This window comes from Gymnoscopelus microlampas, assembly GCF_963454915.1.
Source record: "Gymnoscopelus microlampas genome assembly, chromosome: 16".
NCBI classification, from domain to species: domain Eukaryota; kingdom Metazoa; phylum Chordata; class Actinopteri; order Myctophiformes; family Myctophidae; genus Gymnoscopelus; species Gymnoscopelus microlampas.
This window is the reverse complement of record NC_139953.1, coordinates 47,015,218-47,037,498: the sequence shown is the minus strand read 5'-3', so window position 1 is coordinate 47,037,498 and position 22,281 is coordinate 47,015,218. Positions and strand designations below refer to the sequence as shown.

The window sequence follows — 22,281 nt, the reverse complement described above, 5'->3', positions numbered from 1 at the left end:
ATCAAAACATTTTTTTTTCAAGATTTTTCAAAAATAGCAGATCTACAAGCTCATAGCGCGGCACTCGGTGCCGCGATATGAGCTTGTAGATCTGCTATTTTTGAATAGCCAAAGAAATCTAAAGTGACACAGATGCGTTCCAGGTCTTAATGGGTTAATACTAATAGCAGATATACAAGCTCATAGCGCTTGTATATCTGCTATTTTTGAATAGCCAAAGTATAAAATGTGGATAAAAGTGGTTACACAGACGCACGCGTTCCCGGTTTGAATGGGTGAAGGTCGATTTGTACTTAGCTTCACACCGATGTCCCACGCCAAAAAGCAGCCGATGTACAACTCTCATTGCACATGGTAATATATTTGGTGTGCGACTGTGGTGCAAAACCAAATATAAATCAGGCATCACAGGGCCACCTTATATTATTGTGGACATTTTGCTGGTATCCTTTAGTAATATGAATCTCACATAGTCTTTACTCTTTGGCAAGACTTACCTCTCAGTACAAGTTTTTTTTTGTTTTGTTTAATTATTATTATTATTATCTCTATACAAAAAGGACAAAAAACAAACAAATAATAGAGCCCCTCTAAAAGTACTACAATGCAGATTAACAGGCTTCAAGATGATGGTTTTTAGATGATGGAATAATCCACAAGGATCTTCAAGTATTTAGGGGTCTTTTTTTGACTTAAGAAGCTTCTACTTAGGTGTATAAGTGTAAGGTTCTCTAGAAGGCGGTTCCTTGGTTTTTTTCTTTTTTTGAGATGCTGTCTGTCATCTTTATCTTTCAACCCATGGCGCTCCATCCCGCTCGGAGCTGGCGGACCGCACTTAACGCACAACGCCAATAGCACTGCAGACCGACGGCATATAGTCCATATCTTCAAGTCACTAAAACAGCCTCGACGTGGAAGCCACTCTGATTCAAGTCTTTTTATTTTTTTCTTCTCCGCTGACTTTCGCTCGGGAAAAAAACCTCAACAGGAACAGTAGGAGGAGCAGTACTTTCTTTTTTTTTGTATTTGTTCAAATGCTTGGCTGTTTCAACACATACATAAAATATACTTCCTGTGGGGAGAGAGAGATTCCAGAATGAAGACGTTATTGTTTCAACGACGCAAGCGGAAATAAATGCCGATGTTCCAGGTCCAGTTCCCTAACCCATTAAGACCGGGAACGCATCTGTGTCATTTTTACATTTCTTTGGCTATTTGAAAATAGCCCAAAAAAATCTTAAAATGCCACACAGATGCGTTCCCGGTCTTAATGGGGTTTAAAAACTCCACCCCCACGCCCCCCCGTCCTCCCTCCCTTCAATCTGTGACACAGAGACATAGAGAGAGAGAGACATAGAGATAGAGAGAGAGAGAGAGAGGGTAGTGGTGGGAAAAAAAACGTTAATTTCAGCGAACGAACGATTTCGTTCACGTTCACGGCAATGACCCGTTCAAATGACTCGTTCACCGTCCAGTAGCGCTATTGTCTATAGTGAAAAAACACAGCTCCGCAGCTGTGTTTTTTCACTATAGACAATAGCGCTGTTATTTCTTACGTCGCACATACAGCCCCGTCCTGTATGGGGGGGGGGGGGGGGGGGGGGGGTGGTAGCATGAACGATAGCGTGAACGTAACAGTTTCAGGAGTGAAGTGAACGAGTTCCTTCACGTTCAGTTCAACCTGCAATGAACTAGTTCTTTTGAATGAATCGATCGTGAACGACCCATCACTAAGAGAGAGAGAGGGAGAGGGAGGGGCGTCAGGCCTTGGCCTCCAGGGGGGCATGGCCTCCAGGGGGGCCTCCAGGTGCCTCAAGGGGGGCAGACGGGGGGCATGAACGATAGCGTGAAGGTAACAGTTTCAGGAAGCGAACGAGTTCGTTCACGTTCAACGGCAATGAACTAGTTCTTTTGAACGAATCGATCGCGAACGACCCATCACTAAGAGAGAAAGAGGGAGGGAGGGGGGGGGAGGGAGTGGAGGGGGTGGGGGGGGGGGGCGTCAGGCCTTGGCCTCCAGCAGTTCCAGGAACAGTTTGTGCATGGGCACGCGGCCGTCCTGCCGGATGCTGCAGAAGAGCTGGACGGCGCGCGCCGCCGTCTGCCGCAGCAGCGGCAGGGTCATGATGAGCTTGCCGGCCCTCCGGGGGTCCTCGGGACGACAGGCCGCCTCGTAGTCCTGCAGGGCCCCGTGGAGCACGTCCTGCAGCCTCTGGACCGCCTCCGAGTCCTCGATCTGCATGGAGTCTGTTATGTGTATATATAGAGGTAGAGAGGGGAAAGATGTGGAGCGCCACCATCAGGACATGTTTATCCCATTTAGAACCGGGGAAAGAATCTGAGTCATTTTTTAGATTAATTTGGCTATTCAAAGATAGCAGATCTACAAGCTCATAGCGCGGCACCGAGTGCTTGTAGATCTGCTAACACATTTGTAAGTCAAATCTTTGCTTCTGGGGGATTCTACGAATGTCTTCTAAACAGTTTTTTAGAAACAAACGTATGTTGCTATAATAAGTGGTTCTCAAACTTTTTTCATATCAAGAACTCCCAAAATGATATGTATTTGGCCGCGGACCCCCATCTCAAAATATGTTGTTCCAGGGACCCCCAGAAGCAAGGATTTAAGTTAAAAATGTTCCCTTTTAAAAAATATGTATATTCAAAGAGATTTAATGGGTTAATTGACTGGTTAATTATCATGCGAATAAGTGTGATTCATGTTTTTATTTTTTTTGTAATGACTATTGGAAAATATAAATGAAAGATATATTTCGGTTTGCTTTTTTAGGCTTTAAACTAAACTTTCACAAGGCAGATTATGATAAATAACTTGAATAAATAAATGACAATGACCGGTACCAATAATAAAAAAAATTGACTATGGCTAAAATAGATCACATTGAAAAAATGTGCTTGTACATCTTCTATTTATAAAAATGTTTGAAAATGTATGAACAATTTTCCAAAAGATGAATGGAATCAATTCTGATGATTATGCAAAAATAATTGTGATTATATCAAATCATTTTGATCAGACGATTATGTAATAACTTTTATTATGTAATAACCTTTATTATGTAATAACTTTTATTATGTAATAATTTTTATTATGTAATAATCGGCCAAGAACGGAGGAGGGTAAATAAGCAGACACAGAAGATGGAAGACAGTTTTTAGGGAGAAAAGATCATCATTCATCATCATCATCACCATCTTTGTTCCCCCTCTGAAAATGTTACTCATCGATGTATCGATTTATTTCGACAGAGCATATGGTAAAATCTGGAGCGTTAATTGAACTTTGGACCGGGACCATTTTTTAACTCAGACTCAATTAACGTGATGAGTGAGTGGAAAAGTCCATCTAGTATAGAGCTTTTCAGAGCCTGGTGCTCAACCTGTGGGGCAGGGGCCCAGTTGGTGGGCCGTGAGGATATTGCAAGTGGGACCCCAAATAATTGGCAAAAACACATTTGTATTTAAAGAAGTACTAATGGTATTTTTTCTCTAAAACCTTGGAAGGAGAAGTATACTACGTTAGATGCATTGATCCAAGCTGGAACCCAATTGATCGATTGATACTTAAAATAAACACGCTCTAAAAATGCACATTTGTGTTGGTATAGTACAGATCAGGGGTGGAGCCTCCACCCTCCATAGAAATGCGATTATGCGATCGCATTAATTTATCGCATAATCAGCCAAATGGCGCAGATTATGCGGGGGTCAATTCATTTAAAAAAGGCAGCATAATCGCATATTTACGCGCAAACGTCCCCCATATTCCGCAACTTTACGCATTGTTTGCAACTTTACGCATATTTCACCGCATTAAATCACATTAAAAATCCTGCATATTTCATCGCAGAACCAAGGATTTCAGCCCTGCATAATCAAGTATTTTTCTGGAGCGTCTAATACAGTGATTCTCAACCATTTTAATTTCAAGGACCCCCAGTTTTACATGCATTAGGGCTACCCCCATTTAATGGCATTTCTATCACTTGGACCGCAATTTATAATGTAAAATCTATGTCAATTTAACTCTGAGAGTGTACAAATGTACACTCTCAGAGTTACAGACCCATAAGGGTCCATTTGGTTCCTGTCCATCATTTAACTGGGGACCCCCTGGAACCCCCTCAAGTACCCCTGGGGGTCGCCGGACCCCACTTTGAGAACCAATGGTCTAATAGACGTTTGTAAAATGTTTTTTTCTTTTTTTTAATCACCTGAGTTAGCAAGTGCGATGGCTTTGAGGACCACAAACTCGTCCTTCTCCAGGCCCATGGCCTTGTACTTCTTCACCAGCTGCAGGATGGCGTTGTTGAGGTCCAGCAGGCCGGCCAGCTTGGACTGCTCCTCGTCCATCACGTAGTCCTCGGCGTACACCAGCCTGTCCTCCAGGGCCAGCGAGCGGAACACCACGCGCAGGATCAGGATCTCCATCCAGCCACTCTGCAGTAGACTCATCTGGTCTGCCAGGGAGAGGGAGGGGAAGCCTGCATGGAGGAGGAGAGGAGAGGAGAGGAGAGGAGAGGAGAGGAGAGGAGAGGAGAGGAGAGGAGAGGAGAGGAGAGGAGAGGAATAAAAGTTAAAATACGAAGATAAGAGTTGTCTGCCCGACAGTATATGCAATGTGGCCCTCTGGAGTGAGTGTGGAAATATAGTGGCCCTCTCCAAGATCCCACCCCTGATCTGTACTATACTCTATACCAGTGGTTTTCAACCTTTTTCGCATCAAGGACCCCCAAATTGACAAATATTAGCCCAGGGACCCCCATTTGAAAAGATATGCCAGGGACTCAACCATTTAGATTTCTTGGGGGTCCCAATCTACACTGTATCACCATCATCAGTGTTCATTTAACTCTGAGTGTGTACAAATGGAACCAAATGGACCCGTTAGGGTCCATTTGGTTCCATTTGTACACTCTCAGAGTTACAGACATATAAGGGTCAATTTGGTTGATAACTATTCATTACATTACATTACAGTCATTTAGCAGACGCTTTTATCCAAAGCGACTTACAATAAGTGTATTCAACATAGGTAGGGAACGAAACTACTAATCACCAGAGGTCTTAAGTGTATTTCCTGTAAAAACAAGCAACCAAGAGTATACCTAGCGCTAAGGTAAAAGTGCAATATATCAGCTATCTACTTTCAAGCACATGAGATAAAATAGCCAAATCAAATGAGCACGAGCTAATCAATCCAATACAACAATAGTTCCTAAACTAGTTAACAACAAGTAGGCCAGGCAAAGAGGAAGGGTAGTGTTTCCTGAAGAGGTGGGTTTTCAGCCTGCGGCGAAAGATGGGCAGTGACTCTGCTGTCCTGACATCAGTGGGAAGTTCATTCCACCACTGTGGGGCCAGAACAGAAAAAAGTCGTGACCGTGTCGATCGACCAGAAGGACCGTTGAGCGGCGGGGGAGTCAGTCGCCCCTTGGTGGCCGACCGGAGTGGTCGGGAAGGGTTGTGGGCATTGACCAATACCCGGAGGTAAGAGGGAGCTGTTCCTTTCACTGCCCTATAGGCTAGCACCAGGGTTTTAAACTGAATGCGAGCCGCTACGGGGAGCCAGTGCAGGGAACGGAGAAGGATAGTTGTGTGAGAGAACTTGGGGCGGTTGAACACCAGACGAGCCGCAGCTTTCTGAACAAGCTCCAGGGGTCTGATGGCAGATGCCGGAGCGCCAGCCAGGAGGGAGTTGCAGTAGTCCAGGCGGGAGATGACAAGAGCCTGGATGAGCACCTGGGCTGCCTTCTCCGTGCCAAATGAAGGTCCCCAGCCTTCATTTGGCTGGGGACCCCCTGGAACCCCCTCAAGGACCACTGGTGGTCCCCGGACCGCTGGTTGAAAACCCCTGCTCTATACTATACTAAGTATTTGTATTTTTGGATACTTGGGATGACTTTCACTCCGCTACGTTTCAAAACACAAATATTGCACTTTTGACTCCACTCTAAAAGCTCACAACGCGTCAAGAAAGAAAACAAAACCCAGACAGACATGACATCTCCGGTTTACTTCCCGAATCTGCGTGAAGACCAGAAGCAGGTTGGAGTCTATTATTTTTTTCCAATGGAAGAGTGAACGTGAACACAGCTTCTGAACCATTCTTTAGCCCTATGTTCACTGAATTACATATTAGACCCGATCGTCATAAGACACACTATATTTTCATACTAAAATGGCTTTTTTTTCAGCAGACAGAGCCACTCAACAGATGAGCACTTTAATTGGCTTCTTGGTTAAGGTTGATTGACAATCATGTCCCACAATCATGTGTGGCAGCGGTGGCCTAGTGGTTAGAGGGGCGGCCTTGATACCGGAAGGTCCCTAGTTCGATTCCCCAATTCATCACATCAATCATGAATCACCGCTAAATAGCCCTTGAGCAAGGCTTCCATGCAGGGTCTGGCTGTAAATAAGTTCCGCACTTAGTCCAACACCCTGGGTAAACAACAAACTTTGCTTTTTACAGGAGTGTGACTAGAAAGCCTTCACGCACTGGCCAAGATGCACGCATGCAAAATGATCTACCTCCCCGGGTTTTCAACCTTGTTGCTGGGACCTTAAGGAGAGACTGGTCAGTAGACCTCAAGACCCTTGTAGCGTTATTGGGAGGTATAAGTTCGGATATGTATAATGGTGCCAGCCCATTTAAAGACTTAAAGACAAACATTAAAGTCTTAAACTGAATCCTGTAACGAACAGGGAGCCAGTGTAGGGAGGCAAGAATCGGGGAGATGTGATCATATTATTTCCGTGCCCCTGTTAAGAGGCGAGCGGCCGCGTTTTGGACTAACTGTAGTCGTGACGAGCAGGCTTGGCTAACGACGCCAACATAAAGTGCATTACAGTAGTCGAGTCGGGTTGAGATAAAAGCATGGATAAGACGTTCAAAATCAGAAAGGGTTACAGCAGACTTGACTTTGGCTAAGAGCCTCAGCTGATACAAGTCTGATTGTCTAACTCTGAAAATCTTTTTTTTTTTAAACCATAAAATAAACAATAATTTTCTCTCGTGAGGAACCAGGAAGATGCAAAATTAGTTAATAATAAAGAAGACAAGCAAAATTAGTTAATATAGCGTCACAATCATTTTCACCACTTTAACCATATCTTATACTTTGGCGATATTCAAAAATAGCAGATCTACAAGCTCATAGTGCGGCACCGAGTGCCGCACTATGAGCTTGTAGATCTGCTATTTTTGAAAAATCCCGGGCACAAAATATTTTTGAGATGGGGGGTCCGCAGCCCAAAAAAATATGATTGTGGGGGTCCTTGACATGAACAATTTTGAGAACCATTGCTCCGTTTCTCAAAAATTCTGCTGCTAAAGTCTGCACACACACACACACACACACACACACACACACACACACACACACTCATTATAATTAAGCAGATGATTTATTTTACAGAGCGAGGGGAGGAGGGGGGAGAGGGGGGGACATTTTTATATTTGACACCATTAGTGATTGTTATCAGGATCCAGGAGTCGTTTTATGGTCGCCATGGGAACGCCTTTGGCGCCCCCACATTTTTCACTCTTATCTCCCCCTGATTGATTGAAAATGCCGCCTGCGGACCATTTTCATTGGTCGATAGGGATCCGTATTACGATTTTCATTGGCCGACAGGGATCAGTATTCCGACGCTGGAACGATTGATTGATTGATTTGGGGGGAGTAGTAGGGGGTGTCTGTGCATTTTGTATGCATGTTTAGTGTCGCGCCGTGTGTGTGTGTGTGTGTGTGTGTGTGTGTGTGTGTGTGTGTGTGTGTGTGTGTGTGTGTGTGTGTGTGTGTGTGTGTGTGTGTATAATGACGTCTCTAACAGTATATTGACAGATTATATACAAGGGGTTACATCTGTGTCGCCCATTTTCACAATGTCAAGGTGTCAATAAAGAAGGAAAGGACACAGATTGAGCAGCTAGGGAGCCTTGTGGAGGACACACAGAGGAGGAGGAGAAGGAGACAGTGGATTATGTTGTAAAGACACACACTAGACTAGATTGCGTCGACAAAAAACATGACGAAAATGTTCGTCGATTACCTTTTTTCACTGACGAAAACAAATTAAAAAACAAAATAAAAACTGAGCTATGATGACTGAAACTAAGACTAAATGTATTGACAATTTCATCAACAAATAAAAACTAGACTAAAATGTTAGTGAGGGACTAGTGGAGAAGAGATCCAGTAGAACTAAAAGACAAGTCATTATATGTTTTGTTGTGCTCAAGTGTTGCACTCTGAAAACAGTCGATCTACAAGCTCACAACGCGTCGCAGTGTTGTGCGCTTGTAGATCTGCTATTTTCAGCATGCAACCAAGTGTAAAATCAGCCATTACGACACCATCAAGGCACCGCCAAGATACATTTCAGTCCACTAAATCAACTGTAGATTTAGTCGACTATAATCTTATGATATTTAATCGACTAAAACTAGACAAAAACTAAAACATTTCAGATGACTAAAATATGACTAAAACTAAAGGGAATTCTATTCAAAAGACTATGACTATAAAACTAAATCAAAATTTGCTGTCAAAATCCACACTGACTATCAGGCGTGCCTGATGAAGGTCTGAGTGACCGAAACGTTGCATCTTTACCAATATTTTGTTTTGTAAGTGAAGACAGTGTGTGGGACCCGGTCTCCTACTGGAACCGCTGCCGATCATCAAATTATATTATCATCAAAAAATATCCATGAATTCAAGTCTCCATGGGGTGACTAATCCATAGAAAAAGAGTCATTTTGGGGGTGAACTATCCCTTTAACCACTTCATCCATTTATATGTTGGGGGAAATTGGGTTTCAGCTCAAACCCAGCTGATCGCTGCCCACAAGGGGGCAGCAGAACAGTTTACGGGGATAAGGTGTCATCTTGCTCAAGGACACTTCGACCAGTCGTGTTCAGACGGACACATTGTTGGCCAGGCCTGGATTCGTACCGGGGACATCTGAGGACTGCAGCTCCACAGACAGACAGGCTCTCTCACCATTCAGCTAAATGGAACCAAATGGACTCTGTGACTGATTTATACTTTGATGTATCGTGGTGTCACTCTGTCTGCCTTCAGGCCGTGTGTGTGTGTGTGTGTGTGTGTGTGTGTGTGTGTGGGGGGGGGGGGGTCTGAGTTGTTGCGCTTCTTCAATTTCTGCCAGAACAATTGAAACGCTGATGTGAAATGTCACACACACACACACACACACACACACACACACACACACACACACACACACACACACACACACACACACACACACACACACACACACACACACACACACACACACACACACACACAAGACAAAAAGCAACAAAAAATGGCCATATTGACTCTCTCTCTATTGGAAATACTCAAGTAAAGTACAAATACCAATTTGTTTTTACTCAAGTACAGAACTTAAGTAAATGTACGTAGTTACTTTCCACCACTAATGAACACTACACACACACACACACACACACACACACACACACACACACACACACACACACACACACACACACACACACACAGACTGATTGTTCGCGTCATTCATTAGAGGAAACATGTGCTCTCAGACGGAGACAGTTTGTTGTGTAAGCATGGAGGAGAAGCAGGCATCAACAGAGGGCCAGGTGTTGTTTTGGGTGTGAACAACACCCACCGCTGATAAGACAGACATGGGTTTGAGTTGGAGGAAGAACAGAGAGACGTATAGAGAGAGAGAGATGCATCAACAGTGGTGGAAAAAGTACAAAAATGTTTTAACTTTAAGTAAAAGTATCAATACCGCGATGTAGAAATACTCTGTTACAAGTGAAAGTCCGGAATTCCAAATTTACTTGAGTAAAAGTACAAAAGTACCCGGGAAAAATATGGGTTGGCGCCCCCAGCCTGTGTCTTCCGTGAGGAAGAAGCCCAACAAACCCACGGTGAGGCCTTTAAGGAGGGCCATTCAGGCAAGCCTGCAAGTGGAGCCTGCAGTCCCACCACGGCCCAAGAAACCATCACGCCGGAGTGAAATGTTTGGAGCGGGGGGGAGTCTGGTGCAACACTCAGGTCCTGGACCTGGTGAGACGAAGGAGAGGCCCGGACAGGAGGCCATCCACAGAGCCTAGTCCCTCCACGTGCTAGAGCCTCCCCCGGTCCCCCGGTCCGGGCAGAGTAGTACCCTGACTGAGTGGCCCTGTCTTGCCCTAAGAGGACTGACCGTGGGTAGCTACTGGGACGTAAGTCGGGGGCTTGATCAAACCCTGGCTTGGTCACCTGGGCGATAGTGTATGTCGCGAGACCCGAAACACTCGTCGACCCCAGGCTACAACAACACTGATGATACGTCCCAGGTGCATCCATGTGATGTTTTTTATTTATTGGTATCAAAATGTACTTAAAGTAACCAAAAGTAGAAATGACTCATTATGCATATATACACTTTGCAGATATAACTTCTTATATTATAAAACATACATTAACCACTTTAGCCCTATTTTATACCTAGGTTGTGAGCTTGTAGATCTGCTATTTTCATATATTCAATTATGTAAAATATCTGAGTCCACCACTGATATCAGGAGTAGTGAATGAGTGACAGAATTCGGACACAGCGAGGAAGCGAGGGAGCGAACACTATAAACACACAACATTATAAAACATACACTAACCACTTTAAGCCCTACTGTAACCTAGGCTATTTGAAAATAGCTGAGCTTGTGGATCTGCTATTTTCAAACATTTTTGTACTTTAACTTTTAGTACTTTAAGTATATTTTCATGCCAATACTTTTGTACTTTTACTCAAGTAACATTTTGAACACAGGCCCTTATTTTTTATATTGTGGTGTTGCTTTTACTTAAGTAAAATATCTGAGTACTTCTTCCACGACTGAAATAAAATAGTGCATTTATATAGCGCTTTTATCCAAAGCGCTTTACATAGATTGTGCATTACATTCACACATACATTCACACACACATTCACACATACATTCACACACACATTCACACACACGTTCACACACACATTCATACACCGATGCCGGAGGAAACCATGCAAGGCACCAACCTGCTCATCAGGAGCAATTAGGGGTTCAGCGTCTTGCTCAAGGACACTTCAACACTAACTCTGGGGGAGCCCGGGATCGAACTGGGAACCTCGCGGTTGCCATCCGACCGCTCTACCCCTGAGCCACTGCCGCCCCCCCCCCCCATATATGGGGAGTATTGAACGAGCGAGAGAATTCGGACACAACGAGGGCAGTGTTGCCAGATTCTGTGAGAGAAACAGGCAACCAGGTCTAGGTCTAGGACAAGCTCACAGCGCGTCACGATGCGAGGGGCAGCGAACGCGTTCCCGCGTTCATCCAGTGCTACGGTACCTGGGATGTGTTTGGCCCAGCCGATGTTGACCACCAGCTCGCGGTCGGCGAGGTCACACAGTGTTGTCAGAGCCTTGATGTCGCTCTCGGGCACGGTGGGGTCGGGCATGGCGAAGATGCCCTCCGGCTCGGCCACCAGGAGCAGAGAGACCACCTTGTTCTCCACCACACCCCCCACAGAGACTGAGAGAGAGAGAGAGAGAGGAGAGAGAGAGAGAGAGAGAGAGAGAGAGAGAGAGAGAGAGAGAGAGAGAGAGAGAGAGAGAGAGAGAGAGAGAGAGAGAGAGAGGGGAGAGTGAGAGAGAGAGAGAGAAGAGGAGTTTATTACTTCCATCTTCTCGCCTTTTTTCAATAAATGCTATATCTTACGATGCAGATATCGTCACTGACTGGCAGAAACCTCTAAACTTTTTGTGTGTGTTTTTTTTTAAAGGGATAGTTCAACCAAAAACGAACTATTTTTCTATGGATTAGTCACCCCATGGAGACTTGAATTCATGGATATTTTTTTGTTGTTGTCTCATTCCTAACCCAATAATTTGATGACCAGCGGACCGGTAGGCAGTGGTTCCGGTAGGAGATACAAAGGAGACTCTTTGAGTCTCCTACCGCAGTGGTTCTCAAACGTTTTCATGTCAAGGACCCCCAAATTGACACTTATTAGCCCGCGGACCCCCATTTGAAAAGATATGCCAGGGACCCCAATAAGAGAAGACCTTTAACAGTGATTCTTAACCATTTTAATTTCAAGGACCCCCAGTTTGACATGCATTAGGGCTACGGACCCCCATTTAATGGCATTTCTATCTCTGGGACCCCAATTTATATTGTAAAATCAATGTTAATTTAACTCTGAGAGTGTACAAATGGAACCAAATGGACCCGTTAGGGTCCATTTGGTTCCATTTGTACACTCTCAGAGTTACAGACCCATAAGGGTCCATTTTGGTTCCTAACTATCCATCATTTAGCTGGGGACCCCCTGGGAACCCCCTCAAGGACCCCCACTTTGAGAACCAATGTCCTACCGGAACCGGTGCCGGTCATCAAATGAGGCTTAAGGGTGGGTGACTAATCGATAGGAAAAAAAGTAATTTTTGGGGTGAAGTATCCCTTTAACACCCTACTTGATCATAATACAGCGTCACACAAAAGCAATTAAAATAGCAGATCTACAAGCCTCTTCTGGGACAGGGTATAGTGTAGTAGCCTGGTAAACCCTCCCTCCAGAAATCTCATTTCCATTTGATTTCTGGAGTGAGTCTGGCATGATCGCCCATTCTGCAATATTGGCTGTGTACGCCAAACTGACGAGCCTATCAACGTCGTCGCACATCGTTCTGTGATTGACAGCGACAGTTGGCCAATCAGGTGGCGAGTTCGAGTGAGCCCGAATGAAGCCGAGTGCAGCCTGAGTGCCTCCAACAAAAGACGAACGGCAGCCATTGTTGTTGTCTGAGTGCCTTCACTTCTTACTTTCGTTTTTAAAACGGTCTCAAACTTCTTTTTTGAGGCACGGAATTTACTATTAAGATATCGTTTGGATAGAATTTAGTTGTGTAACTTCATATATGTGGTCAATTAATCATGACAGAGCCTATTTAAAAATATAAATTTAGAGAACCGGCAGGGGCGGGGAGTGACACGCATGTATCCCAATAAGGCAACCTATTTTGGGCATGGCCGTCTCAAAAGTCCCGTTGCGTCACATAGTCTGGAGGTGGTAAAAATGAGCTGCTGATTGGCTGAAGGGGAACAACGATCATTGGCTGAAGGGGTTGTCAGTCAACGGTATTACTCCCGCCCAACTCCAGCCCACAGCCAATATTGCAGAAAGGCGGTTCAGGCCAGACTCACTCCTGAAATCAAATGGAAATGAGATTTCCGGAGGGAGGGTTTACCAGGCTAATAGTGTAGGCCTACAGTCAAACTCACATGTTTTCTTAGGCAGGGTGTGCTGGGAGGTCAGGTAAGGGCTGTTCTCTGCATCTATCCTCCTCTTGTACTTCTGTCTGCCTCCTCGTACCCGGTCCAACCGCACACCTGCAGAACAACAACCACATACACAATGCATGAGGTGCACACGCACACCTAGTACAGTACAACAACCACATACACAATGCATGAGGTGGACACGCACACCTAGTACAGTACAACAACCACATACACAATGCATGAGGTGGACACGCACACCTAGTACAGTACAACAACCACATACACAATACATGAGGTGGACACGCACACCTAGTACAGTACAACAACCACATACACAATACATGAGGTGCACACGCACACCTACAGTACACGCGCACACACGCGCACACACGCGCACACAATAATATAGTATGGGTAAGTCACGATACGATAACTGTGGCGATATTTGGTCCACACTAACGATAATATCACGATACACGATATCTGCGATACTCGATATATTGCAAGAAATGTATATATCACGATATCTGTAAATGAAGAATAAAAAGAATACCCATAAAAGGCAAAAATCTGGAATTATGCATTTATTCCTAAATCTTATTAGATTTTTGTGCACAACGAACTGGCCTAGTGCAATGTACAAAGAAGTGCACCATGCATAGTGCCTCCTCAGTAAAACACTTACTGCAACCTGTCCACAGGATGCAAAATAAACCCTCTAAAATATCTTACATTTAATGGGGAAAATGCTTTCTTAATAATGAGAGAAGCAACTTGTTTTATGAAAAGCTGGCAGTGCTCAACAAGTATCACCAATTTGTTTTATGTAAACTTTGGCCCATTTCAGTTCTCATTGATTGCACACACACACACACACACACACACACACACACACACACACACACACACACACACACACACACACACACACACACACACACACACACACACACACACACACACACACACACACCACTGAATTGATTGGAGGATTTTAAACTGTTCAGTATTTTCTACTATTCTGTATTCTTATATTTCTTTAATTAATTATTTTGTATTATTATCAATAACATTATTACTTAGTACCTTACCTGCGTTATATAACATAATATTACCTTACCATGTTGTAACTATGTTATGTTATGGACAGTGCAGTGTGCCACAGTAACAGCTCTCTGTACATTCATGTAACTCTGAACACGACCAATAGAAAGCTGTTGAATGTTGAACATCTAAACAACAGGCGATCAGGTTACAACCTCAAGGTAACCGTGTGTTGGTTCTGCTGTTGCTATAATCCCTCACACCTGACCTACAGTATAGAGGCTTTACATTTAAAGGGATAGTTCACCCACAACATGACTTTTTTTCCCTATCGATTAGTCACCCCATGGACACTTGAATGAATGTATACTGTTTTATTTTTTGTCTCATTCCTATAGGACAATAATTTGATGACCGGCAGCGGTTCCGGTAGGAGACACAAAGAGTCTCCTTTGTGTCTCCTACCGGAACCGCTGCCTACCGGTCCGCTGGTCATCAAATTATTGTCTTAGGAATGAGACAAAAACACAAAAATATCCATGAATTCAAGTCTCCATGGGGTGACTATAGGGGGGTGAACTGTCCCTTTAAATCTATACGGCGCCAGGGAGCGAGAGAGGAGAGCAACGGTTCTCAACATTAAGGTCCGATGTACCACCCAGAGGTCCTAATGGGCCCTTTATACGGCCCAGGATTTTTACAGTGTAGTTTGGGGAGTCAGAGATTTAAAAAAAGGTATCAAATGGGGGGTCCGTGGTCTAATGCATGTGAAACTGGGGGATCCTTGAAGTTGAAAGGGTTAAACATCACTGAACTGAAACAATTCTGTGATCTACACTGTGGTTATTTAACTCTGAGAGTGTACAAATGGAACCAAATGGACCCGTACGGGTCCATTTGGTTCCATTTGTACACTCTCAGAATTCTTTATCAAAATTTTGTTATCAAAATGTATTTTATCAAAAAAAATTGTTATCAAAATTTTGTTATCAAAATTCCATGTGTACACTCTCAGAATTTTTTATCAACATTTTGTTATCAATTTTTTTCATCAATTTTTTTTGTACACTCAGAATTTTTTATCAAAATGTGTACACTCTCAGAATTACAGACCCTTTAAAGAGTCCATTTGGACCCGCTAAAGGTCCCCGGACCGGACGTTGACAATAACCAGTGGAGTAGAGACAGACAGACAGACAGACATGTCAAACAGGTCGCCATAGCAACAGCCATCCTCTGCAACGCGACACCACCGACCGATGACAACTGCTCATCATACAAGAGTCACCGTAATCCTATATCGCCACGGAGATGAAGAGGTTTTAAGAGTAAAGGTCATTACACACCGCACGGTGATTATGCGAATATATACGCAAAATTCGGACTCGGTCCGAATAAATAAAATACACTTTTTCGCTCCGCAAAACTGATGTGGAAGCTTGCATTGACTTTATAAGGTTTTTTAAAAAAAGTATTATTCGCATGAAAAAAATCGCCCCCCCCCGGTGTGTACGGACCTTAAGGGTTGGATGGGGGGGGGGGGGTTAAAACATACATTCGCTTTAAAACATATATATATTGTATATGTTCAAAGATTTGCACACATTTTCCACAGTTTTTCTGAAAATAGCAGATCTAAAAGCTCACCCTCACTTAATGGATTAATGCACTTACTGTGTACTCTGGAACGTTCACACCCATTCACACAAACACACGCGTGCGCACGCACACACACACACACACATGCACACACACACACACACACACACACACACACACACACACACACACACACACACACACACACACACACGCACACGCACACGCACACGCACACGCACACGCACACGCACACGCACACGCACACGCACACGCACACACACACATGCACGGTCGGTCAGAATGACACCGAATCCCTCTGCCTTGCAGAGAGCATGTGTGCGCTAATGGAAATGTGACTTGAGTATCTTTTAGTAGTGGTGTCTGGTTACCTGGAGCTCTGCATGTAGGCTGCAAATAGAAGCTTTATGATGATGGCTCTCACCTACAGGAAAGCTTGGATCTCCATACTGAAATATAAGCTTATGATGCCTCTCACCTCTACAGGAGACACTGCTACTATCCTCACTGTCTGAGGAAAGCTTGGATCTCCATACTTAAATAGAAGCTTTGTTATGGAGACACTGCTACTGCTGCTATCCTGTAAGGATATAATATACTGTAATTGGGTTTCCTTTGCTTGAAATGCCTTGTTGTTGAAATGTGCTACACAAATAAAACTGTCTTGCTTATACGGTATGTATGCATCTGTGCTGTAATCTGACTGTCATTCATAAAGACTTGCGTGCACACACACACACACACACACACACACACACACACACACACACACAGGAATCCTCAGTGTTAATTGACAATTGACCATAGACAACGTTTTTCAAATTCTACTATACTTGTGAGGACATTTGGCCCTCTCAAGTATAGCGATACAGGTACACACACACACACACACACACACACACACACACACACACACACACACACACACACACACACACACACACACACACACACACACACACACACACACACACACACACACACACACACACACACACACACACACACACACACACACACACACACACACACGTGCTAAGTGTAACTCTTCATTGAGGAACGCGCTGACAACCCAAAGGCCAAGAATAGCATTGGTGGATAACAAAACACACACACACACACGCACGCACACGCACACGCACACGCACACACACACACACAGTGATAAGCACAGAGCAGTGGGGTCGCAGGCCTCTCTCTCCTCTGCATCCTGCGGTCGTGTTTGAAGTCGTGGGGAACGCCACATGACGGGATTTACAAGTTCCCAAAACACACACACGCACACACACACACACACACACACACACACACGCAGTCCTCAACCAGGTGGTTCTGCTTTCTGTGGCATTATCGTCCTCTCACACACACACACACACACACACACACACACACACACACACACACACACACACACACACACACACACACACACACACACACACACACACACACACACACACACACACACACACACACACACACACACACACACACACACAGTGCGTTTACAGTACCAACAATCCCACGCTTCTCACATACTGGGACCAGTACACACACATCCCTGTACATCCTTTACTGTTTGGACACACACTAGACTTAATTAATCTGAACCACTTGTTCACTAGGACTAGGACATTCGCCTAGCTTGTAGATCTGCTATTGTTCTCTAAGACTAGAGGGGTTTAAGTGGTTATAAGAAAATAGCTATACAAGCTGACAGCGCGTTGCGCTACGATGACTATGATGACGTATACATCAGGCTCTAGACATTAACCAACCCGATCTCACACAACTTAGGCGACATTGCACAGATGTCATTCCGTACATCAGGGGTGATGCAACTTTGATGATGGAGAGGGCCACTATATTTCCACACTCACTCCAGAGGGCCACATTGCATATACTATACAAACCTAGCTCTTATCGCTGTATTTTGAGTCTTTTCGTAAATGAATGCCGTACTTCGCCATTCTATGTCACACAAAAGTAGCAAAAATAGCAGATCTACAAGCTCAAAACGCGTCGCAGCGCGACGCGTTTTGTCACTGTGAGAAAAACCAAACAAAAGAAAAATTAAAACCAAAAAGCTTGTGTTTTACTATGTGAGCGCTGTCCATCGTCGGCAAGCAGGGACCAAAATGAGCCACAGCCTTAATCAAATCCTGTCCGACTCTAGGACATCTAGGAAGAGGAGAGAGGGGGGATTCGGTGGTCTTTCTTTTTAGCGGCGGTGGGTTTTTTAATAGGGCTCTCCTCCCTCTCCCCCCCCGTTAAAGCCCCCCCCCTCTGTCCGGGCGTTTACAGCGCTGCCGCTGGGAGGAAGAGGAGGAGGCGTTACGAGACACGGTGAGCCGCGTTACGAGGGTTCTTACGACGGCGCTTACGAGGGGCGGTTCACATTTCACGGAGGTCCAGGAATCCCACAAGGCATCTGGAGGAATTTACGACAGGGGGGGGGACGGGGGGGGAGTGGTTGGTGCTGGTGGGTGGGGTTTGGTTTCCAGTGTTGCCATGTGTGCGTATTATAAGCGACTTTGGGCTTGTTTTTCTGTAAAGTCGCTTGTTAAATATCGGTATAGTTGCCGTTTTTTGGGGGCTTGTTTCTAAAAGTGTAGTTGCTTGTTTCCTAAATGTTGTTTATAAACCAGTGGTTCTCATTCATTCATTTTCATGTCAAGGACCCCCAGATTAATATGTAATTGTCCGCGTATACCCCCATCTGAAAACATTTTGTGGCAGGGACCCCCCCGTACCAGATTTGTGTTGTTAAAATGTTGAAAAAAATATTTCACCTTTTTTCCCCAAGATTCTTTTGAAAATAGCAGATCTACAAGCTCACAACGGGTCGCGCCGCGACGCGTTGTGAGCTTGAAGATCTGCTATTTTCAAATAGCCGAGGTTTAAAAGGTTCATGTGGCCTCTAGTCGCTTCTTTAGAGCTTGTTTTCGTAGACCTGGTTGCTTATTTCTCGTGCAGAATCAGGCAACACTCTTGGTTTCGGTGGTTTGGGGGGTGTGGTGGTGGTGGGGGGGTAGGATGCTGTTGATGCCCCTACCCTGTTAAACGCTGCTAATTAAAAGAGGACATATACACACCAACGTACACACACACACACACACACACACACACACACACACACACACACACACACACACACAAACATACATACATGCCGTGAGGTGTAAAGAAACTTATTTACACATACTCACACACCTATAAATAAGAGTTAATTTTCTCTCTCTCACACACACACACACACACACACACACACACACACACACACACACACACACACACACACACACACACACACACACACACACACACACACACACACACACACACACACACACACACACACACACACACACACACACACACGGGGTGACAGTAAACAGATGCTGGTCTCTGTCAGTGGTGGATGACAGATAATTAAATCAAGGCCTGACGAGTTGATGGACGATGCAGTGTCATTAAATCATTCTTTCTTCGGTCGCTATACACCCTCTTTACATATCTGCCTCTCACGCACACGCACACACACACACACACACACACACACACACACACACACACACACACACACACCGAAAATAAGCGCAACGTCAAGGTGCAACTACATACTGTATAAATCAGGCCTATCACCCTAACCCTTAAATCTAACCTCTAAAGGCCTAACCCCTAAACACAGCCTGTTTTCTAAATGTAAACATGTTTTTTTAACCATAAAACAACAACCAATTAATCAATTTCTACCATACTTGTTGGGATATTTGGCCCTCGAAAACACACACACACCACACAGGGGACCCCCTCTAAATTGTATAACATCGAGTTTCAGATTAAACTTTTTTTTTTTTACTTGGTCTGCTCTTTTTTCCCTCTACAGCTATACCTCTTTGCCAAAAATTGCAGATCTACAAGCCCACAACGCCTCGCGCTTGTAGATCTGCTATTTTTGGCTAAAGTTCTCGTCAGAAAAAGGGATGCTGGTTCAAGTGGTTAAGGTAAAAAATATATAATCACATCACACAAAGATTTGGCGCCCCCCCCCCCCCCCCCCCCTTGTAGAAACTCTGAGGACCCCCTGTTGAAGACCCCTGGGATAGAGGACTCGTTAGGGAAGCCAGGCACGTTGTGTAAAAGTGCAGTCAGACAGTCAGACAAGGCTCGGGCGGCGCGATTTCTACTATACTTGTTGGGACATTTGGCCCGCACAAGCATAGTATTACAAGCACACGCACACACACACACACACACACACACACACACACACACACACACACACACACACACTAGCCCCCCCCCCCCCCTCCCTATCATCACCCATTGCCCGTATTGGTCGGGGGGCCATGGGCTATACAAGTGGTCCCGTGCGGTGTGTGTTTTCCTGTGTACAGTACAGTCTAAGTGGTGGTGACTAGCCTTTTGCCTTTTTTGGGGGGGTCAGGGCTAAATGTGGCCAGCAGTATGTCACCAGACAGGCAGCCAGCCAGCCAGTCGTGCCATGCGGGCCATCAGGCACACGCGTTTCGTTGGGTCAGTGGGAGTGGGAGGAGCGTGGAGGAGCACCTGACCGACCGAGCGCCCAGGCCAGCACACATTTCTTTCTGAGGGGCCGTAAACGTGTCAGCACCTCCACAAACCTCGGGCCAAACCAGCCAGAGCACTGACAGCAGGCTGTGACATGTGTGTTGTTCTCTAACGCGCCGCTTTGAAGTCAATACGTCGGCATTGTACACAGTTAAGCCCCCGGTCAGTGGTGTAAAGTAACCAAGATTTACTTAAGTACTGTACTTAAGTACACTTCTAAAGGATTTTTTTTACTTTACCGGAGTATTTTCAATTACTTTTTCCACCACTGAGCCCGGTGTAAAGTTCATTACACACCGACGATTATGCGAATATACGCAAAATTCTGACTCGGTCCGAATAAATAAAATACGCTTTTTCGCTCCGCAAAACTGATGTGGAAGCTTGCATTGACTTTATAAGGTTTTAAAAAAAACGTATTATTCGCATGAAAAAAAATCGCCCCCGGTGTGTAAGTTAATCTAACTCTGAGAGTCTACAATACGTAACCAAATGGACCCCCATCCTTTCGGGTCCATTTGATATTTTTTGTTGTTAAAAAGCGCTATATTCTGATAGCAATCATTGCTATAGAATGTGTTCAGTAACAGGGGTCGCCCCGTCTCTTTAGTAAACAGTGAGCACATCCTCACATTTTCAGATGGTGATACTGATTTTATCCAATCAGGAGGTACAACTTATACAGGACACAGTTGGCAACTGACTCTGTTCGCTAAAGAGACGGGGAGACCCTTGTTACTCTATACAGCAATGATTACTATCAGAATATAGAGCTTTAATCTTTTAACAAAAAAACGTTTTTGTTTTAACCCAAAAAATCTCACTTACCCTCTACCTTTAAAGACTGTTCTAGCACCAGTGGTGGAAGAAGTACTAAGATATTTTAAGTAAAAGTAGGAATATATCACAATATAAACATACTCTGTTACAAGTAAAAGGCCTATGTGTTCAACATTTTACTTGAGTAAAAGAACAAAAGTATTGGCATTAAAATATACTTAAAGTAACAAAAGTAAAAGTACTAAAATGTTTGAAATAGACGATCTACAAGCTCACAACGCGTCGCATCGCGACGCGTTGTGAGCTTGTAGATCTGCTATTTTCAAATAGCCTATGTATGACATAGGGCTAAAGTGGTTAATGTATGTTTTATAATATAATAATTTACATCTGCAAAGTAACTAGTAACTTTTCAAATAATTGTAACGGAGAAGTAGTACAGTACAATATTTGCCTCTGAGATGTAGTGGAGTAGAAGTAAAAGTACTGAAAACTGGAAATACTCCAGTAAAGTAAAAAAATACCTCAAAATTTGTACTGAAGTACAGTACTTGAGTAAATGCACTTAGTTACTTTACACCACTGCCAAGCACTATAACTAAAATGATAACCATAACGTTCACTATAGTCTTTTCCACAATAACCATTCCACATGAGTGTGTGTGTGTGTGTTTTTTTCTGTATTCTTTTACAACTTCTCTAAACACTATCTTTAGTCTGGAGTGTCTGCCTCTGAAACCTGCATGCGGCAAAATTACACGAGCAGCGGGAAATGTATTTATTTATATTTAACCCATTAAGACCTGGAATTGTGTCATTTTTAGATTTGAGCTAAAAAGCATTATTTTACACTTTGGGCTATTCAAAAATAGCAGATATACAAGCTCGTAGCGCGGCACCGAGTGCCGCG

At 44.2% G+C, this 22,281-nt stretch overlaps 1 protein-coding gene across 3 annotated transcripts in view; it reads right to left on the bottom strand.

Annotated features, from left to right (window-relative positions):
* Nucleotides 1-1,594: 1,594 nt before the first annotated feature.
* LOC311063685 (estrogen-related receptor gamma-like) overlaps nt 1,595-22,281 on the bottom strand; it is a 65,724-nt gene continuing 45,037 nt past the window's right edge. For all 3 annotated transcript variants that reach the window (XM_084083230.1, XM_084083228.1, XM_084083229.1), the window contains exons 5-8: nt 13,335-13,442; nt 11,400-11,582; nt 4,236-4,505; nt 1,595-2,247 (exon numbers count right to left, since the gene is read on the bottom strand). In XM_084083230.1, the coding sequence (XP_083939356.1) occupies nt 2,003-2,247; nt 4,236-4,505; nt 11,400-11,582; nt 13,335-13,442 (806 nt within the window). In that variant the 3' untranslated portion in view covers nt 1,595-2,002. The remainder of the gene's footprint in view (nt 2,248-4,235; nt 4,506-11,399; nt 11,583-13,334; nt 13,443-22,281) is intronic.